General features: G+C 43.9%; 1 protein-coding gene across 10 annotated transcripts in view; it reads left to right on the forward strand.

Annotated features, from left to right (window-relative positions):
* The window catches only part of GAB2 (GRB2 associated binding protein 2), a 177,851-nt gene that overhangs the window by 147,990 nt on the left and 16,391 nt on the right, over positions 1 to 13,470 (forward strand). For all 10 annotated transcript variants that reach the window (XM_043452645.1, XM_043452646.1, XM_043452649.1 and 7 more), the window contains one exon: positions 732 to 975. In XM_043452645.1, the coding sequence (XP_043308580.1) occupies positions 732 to 975 (244 nt within the window). The remainder of the gene's footprint in view (positions 1 to 731; positions 976 to 13,470) is intronic.

Consider the following 13,470-nt stretch of genomic DNA (forward strand, 5'->3'; position numbering starts at 1 on the left):
GGTCAGACTGTGAAAGCCCTTGTATGTTGTGCTAAGGCATTTGGACTAAGCTTAGAGAGCCAGCCAAATGAATAATGCCCTTGGCTTGGGGTGTAGCACTCTAAACTATTATCTGTCTTTAATACCTCGCTTCCTTTCTAACACAACAGTGAGAGTTAAAGATAAGAGTTAAGAAAAAAAAAAAAAAAGCCCCATAGACAGAGAGTGGCGGGTACAGGGGCCGGGCAGCATCGTCCTGGGAGGACGTGGAAGGGCAGGCTGGAGGGCTGGGACCGCTCTGAAGGACTGACGGCTCCGTCCCGTGTACTTTTATCAGGTGGGTGCAGTGACACATGGCCCAGGCCCCTCGGTGCGTAAGTCTTCAGGAAGCAGGGCTTCATTTAATAAAGCCAGCTAGCTTTGAGGGAGGCGATGCCCCGGGAGCCCCCAGAGAGAGGGGAGGCAGTGGCGTTCCCTTGCCCACGGCTGGCCTCGCCCCAGCGCCCGAGTCCACGCCTGGACCGAGAGCAGCCTCGCCTCCCGGAGGCGGGGCAGGTGGTGCCGGGGCGATGGTGGCCTCCGGGCGACCCCAGGGGCAGCGCGGAGACCCTGAGCCAGGGGCGGGGCAGTGAGGACGCTGCTGCTGCTGGGCCGCTGCCTCTGCCCCTCACAGCCCCTCTTCCTCCGACCGCCCGGCCCTGGCGAGGGCCGCCTTCCCTTCCCCTCACACCGCTCTTCCTCTTTGCTCACAGACTCCCTGAGGAACATCTCCTCCGCCACGCACGGGCCGCGCTCCTCTCCGGCGGAGCTCAGCAGCTCCAGCCAGCACCTCCTCCGGGAACGGAAGGCCTCGGCCCCGTCGCACTCCAGCCAGCCGACCCTGTTCACCTTCGAGCCCTCACTGTCGAACCACGCGCAGCCGGCCCTGTCCACCAGCGCGCCGCAGGAGTACCTCTACCTGCACCAGTGCATCAGCCGGAGGGCGGAAAACACACGGTAGGCCGCGGGCCGCGCCGAGTCCGCTCGCGGGGCCCAGCCCTTTTCAGCCTCTGCTTTTTAATTTTTGAAGACGCGGGAGTAAACTATCACTATATCTTTCCAGGAGACCAGATACATAATTATAAAACAAAAACACCATTGCTAAAAAAAAAAAAAAAAAAACACCATTGCCCTAGTTTAGGTAGCCTTCGCATTTTATTGGTATCGTCTACGTTGCTATATAATGATACTTGGATTCCAAAGAAGCCTTTCATTATCAAAAGTCTTGCTATAAGAATTGTGTTTAATTTGGGGGAAAAGGCATTAAGAAGCTAGAGTTTCACAATTGAAAACAAAGTCAGCTGCCTTTGTTGACCCTAACAATATAGCTATAAAACCTGAACGCTGTTGAATAAATCCGTGCCTCACTTTTGCGCTACCACTGCGGCGTTCCGTGCGGCAGCCACTCTCCACATGTGGCTATCTAAATTTGAGTCAATTAAAATTAAATAAAACGGGAACTTCCCTGGTGGTCCAGTGATTCACAATCTGCCTGCCAGCGCAGGGGATACATGTTTGATCCCCGGTTGGGGAACTAAGCGCCCACAGGCCGTGGAGCAGCTAAGCCCCCGTGCCGCAACGCAGGAGTCCGTGAGCCACAGCAAAGGTCCCGCATGATGCAGCTAAGACCTGACATGGCAAAGTAAGTCACAGCTGTGACTGTGGTAATGATGAAAGAAAATAGATGCCAAAGATGTCTGTAATGACATGCATTTAAAAGAAAATTATTTTAATTAAATAACACTAAGAATTAAGTTCCTCAGTTGCACCAGCCATATTTCAAGTGCTCAGTGGCCACACGTGGCCAGTGGCTGCCATACAGGGTCATGCAAATACAAAACATCTTCATCATCACAGAAAGTCGTAGCAAGAACTCCCTGCTCTAGAGTTAAGTTTTTGTTTTTCTGACACTGAAAACTCTCTCAGGTATAGAGCCTGTACATACTTTTATTACCTTTTATTCTCATCTTTAGGGTAAACAAAAGCACAGAGCTTGTGGACTTTGCCGGAACTGGTTCCCAATTATACCATGGCCAGCAGATTGCAAATCACGTTCTTGTATTAATTAACTTAGAAATAACTAATTTGTGTTATGAGAATTAAGGCAGTTAGCTGGCTTATTGATAAATCACATCACAGAATATTTTCATGCATAATCACACTTCAGTTCAGTTCAGTCGTTCAGTCGTGTCCGACTCTTTGTGACCCCATGAACCGCAGCACACCAGGACTCCCTGTCCATCGCCAACTCCCAGAGTTTACTCAAACTCATGTCCGTTGAGTCAGTGATACCATCCAGCCATCTCATCCTCTGTCGTCCCCTTCTCCTCCTGCCCCCAATCCCTCCCAGCATCAGGGTCTTTTCCAATGAGTCAACTCTTCGCATGAGGTGGCCAAAGTATTGGAGTTTCAGTTTCAGCATCAGTCCTTCCAATGAACACCCAGGACTGATCTCCTTTAGGATGGACTGGTTGGATCTCCTTGTAGTCATACACTGAGAGATTGCTAGGGTCGATCATTTCTGTTTCACGGATGTAGAAACCAAGACTCAGGACTTCTGAATGACAGAGGTAGAACTAGAACCCAAGCTTCTCCTTTCTGGTCGTGTACTCTTTTCTCTACACCATGCTATTCTGTGATTCAGGTTTTCTGAGTCATTTTCACACACTCCCAACACTCAGTTTGAAATCTGCCTCAAAAAACTCATTTTCCTCAAGCAGCATGATTCATTTGTGAACTTTCGCCAGTTCAGGCAACCTCCATCAACGTACACATGAGGGGCTGAGTTCAATGAACTAACCAAGATCACTGAGCTAGTTAGTACCTGATTCTTCTGAACCACAGACTAGGGACAGTGGTAGAATGCAAAGTATTTTACAGGCTCTGTCTGCAGTTCAGTCAGTTATGGTTTCAGATTCAGGTTTGGCCACTTCTTTGTGACCTTGGGGGCCATTTATTTAGCCTTCTTGACCTTCAGTTTCCTTCTCTGCAGAGTGAGAATAATTAACTCATGAGCATAATTAATGAACATAAAATTGCAAAACATTTCTGAGTTACCTGTGAGGTGGGAGGTCCTCAGTACATATTGCCAGATGCTCTCCCAGGCCACCACCCCTTCCGCTACACATAGGATCACAGGGGAGTAAAGAATGAGAGGCTGTACAGTCATTGTTTTATTGAAAGACAGAGCACTTTATATTAGTGTCTCTCAAATAGGAGCGTGCACATGAAATACCCAAGCATCTTGCTGAAATGCTGCTTCTGATTCAGTGGGCCTGTGGTGGGTCCTGAGATCCTGGTATTCTGCACAACTGTAAATGATGCTAGTGCAGACTGCAAATCACACTTTCATTTTTATATTTATGTTACTGTCCTTTGGGACAGGATTCAGAGCACATAATAGTTGCATGATAAATATTTGAACAAATCTGTGCTATGGAAATACGTTATCTCCGTAGCCTATGGATGTTAATGAATGAGACAGAACTTGTCTACATCTGGGGAAGCAACTTGATTGTGGGGCCTTGATCAAGTCGTGCTTTTCTCTGTGTCTTTGTTTTGACTTGTGTGGGTGTGGGAGCAAGAGGTTGATGAGTAGGATCTCAGGGAGATTTTAAAAAATAGTAAACTCAAACAGTGTGTGTAGGATTTCAAGCAGGAACAGAGGGTGGGAAGGAAGCTTTCTTTAGAAGGATGTATAGTTTCTGGTGGTAGTAAAGCAGTGTGCATGATACCAAACCTACTATAACAATTATAAACTCCAGACAAAATGTTTTAAAAAACTGAAGGTACTGAAGAGCAATCAAAAATTTGTTTAAGAAAAAGGGACCCACACTCAAGGAGATTCAATTTACATGACTTTTCTTTTGAATGAAATTCCTATAACATGTCACCCCAAGTCTTCGTTCAGTAGATAGTGAGAAATTGCTGGTCACTTGAAGACACTGAGAAGCTGACCTGTAGCCAAGAGAACTCAGGTCATAGAAACAAAATAAGCTCAGTTTGTGGAGCTAGCATACAAAGACTTTAAAACAGTTGTGTTGATTGCTTTAATCTGTGGCAGGGAGGGAAAATGGATAATGAGTAAAGAGATGGTGAAATTTAGGAAAAAGAACATATACGTTTCAGCTCCCCTATGGTGGCAGAAACCACTACAGATTATCCCTCCCACTAATTACAACTAAAAACTCCAGGCAAAATATAATTACCCACAGACTCTGTAAATGAAAGGAAGCAGATTGTGGAGCAGAGCAAAAATGTGGAGATGCAACTGCACAGAGTGAATTTTCTGTCTCTGGTGGATTTGTCCTGAGTATGGGCCCCCTCCCAAAGCAGTACAGTGGGGCAGGCTGCTGAAACTCTAATAGAAATCTCATCTTTCTGCTTAGAGGAACCAGAAAAGGAGCCCTTTGGGGCTTGGGGAAGAGTGGAGTATCCCAGAGTGGAGAGAGCTAGAGAAGGGATTTCCTAATTCTGGATCTAAAACCACACAAGTCTCAGGGTCATCTTGAGGAGGGTGTGGGCATAGAGCAGTGCGGTGCTCAGTCGCGTCCGATTCTTTGCGACCACATGGATTGTAGGGTCCATGGAATTCTCCAGGCAAGAATACTGGAGTGGATTGCCATTTCCTTCTCCAGGGGATCTTTCCCGACCCAAGGCATCGAACCCAGGTCTCCCCCACTGCAGGCAGACTCTTCACTGTCTGACCCACCAGGGAACCCATGTGTGAGATAGACTCAAACCAGCATAACAAGAGCTTTGTGAACTAAACTAAGATTTTTACTACCACACACAAAAGGAGAAACAGAACTTAAGAGGCTAAACCTAACCATGTTGATTGCCTGCAAAAACAAACCCATCAGTATTTTCCAGAGGATGATAAAAGAACGCAATCCACACAACATTCAGAATATAATCCAAAATTTCTGGGCATACAGAAAATGAGCAAACTATAACTAATTCTCAAGGGAGAGCACAGAGCCAACCTCATTATTACCAATGTTGGAGCTACTACACACAGATTTAAAAGCCCATATTATAACAATATTTCATATGATAAAAGAAAACACACTTGAAATTAATGAAAAGGAAAAGAAACTGTTATCAACCCAGAGGTCTAAATTCTTCAAAAGTATTCCTTCAGGAACGAAAACAAAGTAAGACATTCTCAGGTGAAAAAGAAATAAGAGAATTTCTAGGAGATTTAATTTAAAGAAATAATAAGACTTAAGCAAGGTATTACCAGAAGAAAACTATGAGCAGGAATGAGGAAAGACAAGCAGAAATAGTAAATATCTTCAAAATTATAAAGTATTGTTTTTTCCCTTCTAAATTCTTTAAAATATATATGAGTGTTGAAAACAAATATTAAACATTACCTAGTGGGGTTTTTACATGGTTTTATTTCTCTTCAACCTGAAGTTCCTTTTTTTTTTTTTAACTTTATTTTATTTCATTTTGGCCATGCTGCATGGCTTGTGGGGACCGCTCCCTGACCAGGGAATAGGCCCATGGCGGTGAAAGTGCCAAGTGCTTACCACTGGACTGCCAGCAAACTCCCGTGAGGAGCTTCCGTTACTGGTTATGGCCATGTGAGTCCCCTGGTGACCAGTTTTCCCAACTTTCACTTATCTGAAAATACCTATATTTCACCTTTGATTTTATTTATTTTATTGAAGGATACAACTGATTCACAGTGTTGTGTTATTTCTGCTGTATAGCAGTGGTTCAGTTATACACAAATAAAATACACATTCTTTTTCATATTTCTTTTCATTATGGTTTATCACAGAATATTGAATATAGTTCCCTGTGCCATACAGTATCACCTTTATTTTTGAGAGATATTTTTGCTTAGTATAAAAATGTCTTTATTTCAGCCTTCTAAAGGATGCCATTCTATGGTCTTCTTGACTTTCATTGTTTTTGATGAGAGGTCAACTGTTCTTTTTATTCTTATTCTCCTGGATGTAATTATATCTTTCTTCCTCTGATTTTTTTTTCTCCTTTTAAAAAAAATTGTGTTAAAATATGCACAATAGAAAATGTACCATCTTAACCATTTTTAAGTGTGCCGTTCAGTAGTGTTAAGTACTTTCACACTCACAGAACCAATCTTTGGAACTCTTTTCATCTCTCAAAATTTAAACTCTGTATCCTTAACTTTTCATTTCACCTTCCCCCCGCCCCTAACAACCTCCATTCTACTTTTCATCTGTATGAATTAGGCTTCTCTCAGTAACCCATTTAAGGTGGAATTACAGTGTTTTTTGTGACTGGATTATTTTACTTAGCATAAAGCCCTCAGAATTCATCTGTATAGTAGCAAGTGTCAGGATTTTCTTCCTTTTTAAGGCTAAGTAAATATTTCATTGCATGTATACTCCTCAGTAGATGCTAAGAAAGATTTGACAAAACATAATACACCTTTATAAAAAATATTTCTTAGCAAACTGTAAATAGAGGAGAACTATCTCAAACTAAGACTTCTAAGGACAGCCTACAGCCAGTATCACACCTAATGGAGAAATAGTAACTATAGTCCCCTCATACTGTGGATAAGGAGACAATACCTGCTCTTACTACTTCTATTCATGGTTGTACTAGAGATCCTAGTGAGTTCAGTAAGGGAACAAAAAATATAAAAGGCACAAATGCCAGAAAGGAAGATGGAACTGTTTCTGTTTGCAGGTAGCATGCTTGTTTATATTAAAAATCCTAAAGAATATAGAAAATAAGTACTATAATTAATCAGTGAATTTTAGCAGATTCACAGGAAAAAAGATTACTATACAAAAATAACTTTTACTTACTAGCAACAAAAAAAATGAAAAAATGAACTTTAAAAATCTATATAATGATGCCAAAAGAAGTGGACTCCTTAGGAATAAATTTAACAAAAGACGTGCAAGAGCTCTTCACTGAAATCGCTAACATTGCTGAGGGAAATTAAAGACCTAAATATGGAGGGTAATAATATATTATAGTTATGAATTGGAAGACCTTGTTAGATACCATTAGCTACCATTATTAAAATGGTAATTCTTCCCAAATTAATCTGTAGATTCAGTGCAATCCAAATAAAAATCCCAGCAAGCTTTCTCACAGAAATTGATAAGCTATTTCTAAAATGTATGTGAAAATGTGAATAGCCAAAGTAATTTAAAAAAAAAAAAAAACCAGCACAAAGTTAGACAACTTATGCTACCTGATTTTAAGACCTTCTGTCAAACTAAGGTTAATCATGACAGTTGTATTAATGAAAAGGTAAACATATAAATCACTAGAACAGGTTAGTGAATCTGGAGGGGTTAGAATGAATATATATTTATTCATTTTGATATATGAATATATATATATATATATTTTTTTTTTTTTTACTAAGACACCAATAGGGAAATGAAAGTTTTTTCAACAAATATATATCTATATAGGAATTTTTAAAAACCTTTACTTTCTGTCACACTTCTCAAAAGCTAAATGTATCAGAGACCTGAATGTAAAGTCTAATACTCTGAAACTTATAGAAGGAAATATCCCTGTGATCTTGGGGTAAGAAAAGATTTTTATATGGGATTTAAAAAGCAGGAATCATGAAAGAAAAAACCGATAGTCTTTATCAAAATTAAAACTTTTGCTCTTTAAAAGATTCCATTAGGAAAATAAAATGGCGAACTTTCTTGGTGGTCCAGTGGTTAAGAATCTGCCTCACAATACAATGGACATGGGTTCGATCCCTGGTCAGGGAACTAAGATCCTGCATGCTGTGCAGTGCAGACAAAAAAGTAAAACAACAACAACAAAAAGCAAGTCAGCAAATATTAGAAAATACTCAAAGCATATATCTGACAGAGAACTAATTTCTAGAATACATAAAGAACTATTACAACTCAGGAAGAAGACAAGCAACCAAATTTTTTAGAATGGGCAAAAGATTTGAAGAGACACTTCACAAAAAAAGATATAAGAATGGCCAATAATAAGCACATGAAAAGATGCTGAACCATCAGGGAAATGCAAATAAAACCTCAGTTAAGTTTTGCTTAATCTCCACTGGGAATGACTACAGTAAAAAAGACTAGCAATGCCAAGTGTTGGCAAGTGTGTGGATGGGCTTTAGTCATGCACTGCTTCATCAAATACTAGGTACTCTGGAAATGAATAGTTTACAAAGCACTTTAATGGTAGATACCTCTTTTGATCTCCAAAGTAATCTTACAGGATTACTTTTGAGTAGGGACTTTGAGAGTGAATCAGCTCATTCATCTCTGCCTAGCACAGATGTAAATATGCCTGATTGATTACTGTAGTGAAATCATATTTACTAAGGCTAATAATACCAGCCTTCTATCTATCCCTTTTATATTTATGAGGGATCCTGATATACAGCTACAACAAATTAAGCATCCTAGAGATAAAACCATGAATTTTTTATTACTACACTACCAGCCACTAATGTTTCTTTAAGTACTAGATAATATGTATTCTGGTTAAAATTACTTCAGTTCTAAAAATCCAGCTCTTCCACTAAGCTAAAATAAGTAATAATTCAAAATAGTAACTGTTGCCAGTGGAGAGAATTTTGAACTGATGCTGTCAAAGCAAGCAGAATCATTTTTGTTTTCAAAAACAATTTAGTTTCACTAGATTTATTTTTATCCTCTAGTATTTGGGACCATGGGGCTTCCCTGGTGACTCAGCAAAGAATCTGCCTGCAATGTGGGAGACCTGGGTTTGATCCCTGGGTTGGGAAGATCCCCTGGAGGAGGGCATGGCAACCCACTCCAGTATTCTTGCCTGGAGAATCCCACGGACAGAGGAGCCTGGCAGACTGCAGTTCATAGGGTCACAAAGAGTCGGACACGACTGACGTGATTTACCACACACACATGCATTTGGGACCTCATTCTAGATTCTAGAGAGTCTTTAGCCAATCTCTATCTTAAGACTGTTAAACCTGTAACAAGTGGTGTGTTGTGGTGAGTCACATGTCCTGGAAAACCATAATTCTGGTAAAAGTTGAGAGAAGCAAAATTTCAAGGGATGAAATTCCAAAATGAAAGTATCACTGACCCTGTAGCACTCTTCTACAGAAAGATGGTGGGTAAAAAGTAAAATCAGAAATGTCGATGGAGAACTTAACCAGTGATTAATCGTTGGTGGCTGTGATTAACCAAAGGCAGAATATACAGCTTTTACTTTCAGTTAGTTTCACATATACAGCTTTTCTCTGTAAATGCAGAGAGAAGGCAAGCTCAATATTGCAGCCAGAAAAGTTTGAGAGTCAAAGACCACCTCACCTCTTAGAGATTGTGAGACAGAATTTTCTGAGCTTTCTTCCCTCACTGGAAGGACCCATTTGGAATGAGTCAGATGCAGAATGATGGTCCAAATGACCTCTCAAGATCATTAGGGACAGAGAGGTCCCTCATGATCATTTAGGGACAGAACCCTAAAATGGTGGCTAATTTACTTTCAAGTGTTTACAAGATTTCCTTAAATGGGAACATAGTCATCACCAACTCAGTGGACATGAACTTGAGCAAACTCCAGGAGATGGTGGAGGACAGAGGAGCCTGGCATACTGTAGTCCATGGGGTCGTGAAGATTTAGACATGACTTAACCAATTTACTGACTGAACAACAAGAAGTCATAAAAGAAAATCAAACCGGGCCTTTTATCATAAATGTACTTGGTATCTCACAGAGTGGAAAAGAATGAAATTGTATGTTCTGTAATGTGTGAAAAAGTGCAAAATAAAGTGGCTGGGAAAAACTAGGAAAGCATTTCTAAAAGCCAAGAGAGAAGTTTGGAGTTGATTTCAGACTGAGGTGGCAGGATAGCCCCACCCACCAGCAGCCTCTAGAGCAAGGCGGGCCAGCAACGGAAAGGAAGATTGCTGGCACGGGGAAATATTTTCTGGCAAACTTCCCTCTGCCCCCAGGGAGCTCCCCTAGACACTTGTAATTGAGTATCTTCTTGCACCATCTCTGCCATTTACTGTTTTTCTCTTCTGATGCATGAGGGTAATACCTGTCTCCCAAAACCGTCAGGAAGATTAAAAGCAACATCGCACGTGACGTGCCTGGCACAGTTGTTCTCTAGTTGCTAAGACGTGTCCGACTCTTTGTGACCCTATGAACTGTAGCCTGCCAGGTTCCTCTACCCACGGGGATTCTCCAGGCAAGAATACTGGAGCAGGTTGCCGTTTCCTATTCCAGGGCATCTTCCTGACCCAGGGATCAAACCAACGCCTCCTGCATTGGCAGGCAGGTTCTTTATCACTGAGCCAGCAGGGAAGCCCATCTGGGATAGTGCAGTGCTCAGTTTATGAGATCTCTCAGCCCAGAGCCCAGAAGAGAAACCCTTGCTCAGATCTACTGCTTATGGGTATCTGCCCCAGAAAGCACCTCGGCGCATCAGGGTGATACAGGCATCAGTGAAGGTTTACGGGAAGGTGGTAGAAAGCCAAGGACTCCTGAGTGCTCAGAATTCCCGCTCTTGACTCTTGTCCGCAGTGATCACACTGCAGCTGTGAGGGTTTGGAGCGGGGAGTCCAGGGATCTGGGAGCTGGCCCCAGTTCTGCCACCATCCGAGTGCATATCTTTGGGCAAGTTTGTTTCCCTCATTCAGCTCTTTTCACCCGATTCTTGCAGTGATGACCAGTCCCCTCAGCAGGCATGGGTGTCATCTACCGCATGCCAGGGGCTGTGCCCGGGGATGGGATGTGGTGCCCTGCCTTCTGGGAGCACAGGGTCAGGTAGAAGTGGAAGGGCCAAGACCCAAATAACTGTCACACAAGACACAGGTGAGGTGAGTGTGTGAGGGGAACTCGGAGTGCTGTGGAAAGTGAGTGAAGTGACGAGGAAAGTCTGCGGGACTGAAACACCTTTGTGGAGCAGAAAGGCTTCTTTGGCACTTTGTAAGATTGTGGTGCATCAAGGAAACATTCCAGAGAGGGGTAGATGGTGCAAGCCCAGGCCGGGAGCTCAGGGCTGAGTGAGCAGGTCACTCCTCCGGAGAGGAGACATCAGGGCGGCGGGAGGCTGCCTGGAGCTTGCATGCTCTGAAGAGAAAAGAGTTTCCATCTGCTGCTCCTAAGAGTTCAGGCCAAGCTCGGGGAAGGTGAATGGTAGCACCAAGGCTTTTCTTTACCTGTGTGTCTGTTTGTAAGTTTATCTGCTTGTTCATTCAGCAAACACGTATTCATGGTTCAATATATGACAAGTACTAATCTGGGTGCTGATGAGAGGAAAATGAATAAAACACTGTTTCTTTCCTCAAGGAAATCAGCCTGGTAGAGGAAATAAGCAACTGGTGTGTAACACAGGTAACTAACCATTGTTACCCACTCCAAGAAGAGTGAGCAAGTGATTGTGCTGGGAGGCGGGGAACGCAAGAACTGGCTTCAAAAGAGGTGCCGCGGGAGCTGAGTTTGAGCTGCCAGATGGGAGAGAGGGGTCTTCCAGAGACAGCGAACACGGCACGGGGCCTGGCTGCCCGGGGTCTCCTGGCAACACTGAGAGCCACCTTCGTAGATCCTAGCCTGGGGAGGGTGGCTGGGGAGAAGAGGTTGGGCAGGTGAGGTGTAGCTGGGCCATGCCGTCATCATAAAGACACAGAGACAACACTGAGAATTGTTAAGCTGGGAAGTTAGGAAAGGAAGCGTGAGTGGGATAAAAAAGAGGACCAGAGAGCCTGGCAGATGATTACGGAGACTAGTTAGCTACCAGCCCTTTTGTTAAATGCAGAAGAAAATCAGGAGAACCTGAACTGGGGTGGAATTAATAGGACCTGGTGTGCTTATGGAGTGAGAAATGAGAAAAGTTCTTCCTGGCTTGAGTGGCTTGGTACCTTTCCCCAAACCAGAGAGTCAGGAGAGAGATGATAAGCTCACGGTTGAGTGTGTTCAAGGCAACGGCAGGCTCCCTGCGATGCTGTCCGCACCCCACACCCCCTTAGACTCTTTCAGGGACTCCTGTTCTCCTCAGCCCAGGCCTGGCCCTTCCACTGTGACCCCTCAACCCACCTCTAAGGCTCCTCATCTAGCCTGAACCGCCTGTGGTTCTTGAACTTGCCAGATGGCGTTCTACTGCTCTGCCTCTAACGGGAACACCTTTTCCCTTCTCTTCCTTTTGCCTGGCCAGTTGCCAGTCAGTCCAAGGTGACATCGCTGAAGACGCCTCCCTGACACTCCGCACCACCGCCACCAGGGAGGGTTGCTCTAAATGTGCCAACAGCCGCATATTCGCAGGCCAGACTGTAAGACTTGCAGGCTTGTCACCTCTACCTCGGTGCCCCCTCCCCCACGGCAGGAGGCTTCTCTGTATCCGTGGGGCCTGGCCCAGATGGAAAGTGAGATGTCAGGAAAGGTTTTTTCCAATGGACAGATCCAGATGGGAGCATCCACCAGAGTTGGAAGCTCCAAAAGACACAATGAAAGGCACCAAAGACAGATGTGAACCGTGTGAACCCTGATGTCTACCATTGGCTCCCCAGCCTCAGACCCAGGCCCTCCAGGATCTCAAGGCTGGGTGTTCAGTGCTCTAGGCCTGGGATGTTGGCTTGCTTACGTGTGTGAAATGGGACAGAAAGGGAGAGAACATGGAGGCCCAGGGACGAGGGTCGTGAACAGTGTGGGGTCTGAAATGTCAGTCCCAGCCGTCACGGATGCAGGTTAGCTAACAAAGAGAGCCTGCCTAGACACCTGTTTCCCTTCCGCTTTCTAAGCTGATGGGCCTTAATATCTATCACCATCTGGTGGCCACATCCATAAATAACAAGCTCCCCATGAGCTGAGAGAGCTTGTATAAGGCGGGGGTTCCATGGATTGGCCTCAGTGGGTTAAGGGCTCCCCAGCCCTCTGATCGCTTATAAATCTGTATGTGTGTGAGATTTGCCTTACTCTGGTGAGATGTGCCAGAAGAGATTTTTATCAGATCCTTAAAGAGGCATATAGCCTCCCAAAAGCTGAGAATCACCACTGTATAGGATTATTCTAGAATTCTGATTCCTTTATTTTCCCCAAATGGAATGCTATGAAGAATCATCCTATAAGAGAAAAGCAGACATGAATCTCTGCTTGCTCAGAACTTCACCTTCTCATTTCTGAAGGCACCTACGCAGAACACAGAATGCAGTTTGGAAACCATGCTAGTCGGGCCAAGGGGTCGTGGCTTTTCAGAGCCAGATGGACCTGAAAGGACCCTGGAGACCCCCCTAGTCCCACCTTGGGGATGCCCACAGCCTGTGAGACCCCCCAGGTCCCACCTTGTGGAAGCCCACAGCGTGTATCAGTGGTGGGGATAGAACTCACACAAACCCTTCCCCCCCAGATCATTTAGTTTTTAATCTTGCCTCGTTTTCCCAAAACCTGAACTTTAAAAATAATCAAGACCTTTCCTCTCCTGAGTATAGTTCCTAAACTGGAAAACATTTTTCCTATGGTATT

This window comes from Cervus canadensis, chromosome 29 (assembly GCF_019320065.1).
Source record: "Cervus canadensis isolate Bull #8, Minnesota chromosome 29, ASM1932006v1, whole genome shotgun sequence".
Lineage (NCBI taxonomy): Eukaryota > Metazoa > Chordata > Mammalia > Artiodactyla > Cervidae > Cervus > Cervus canadensis.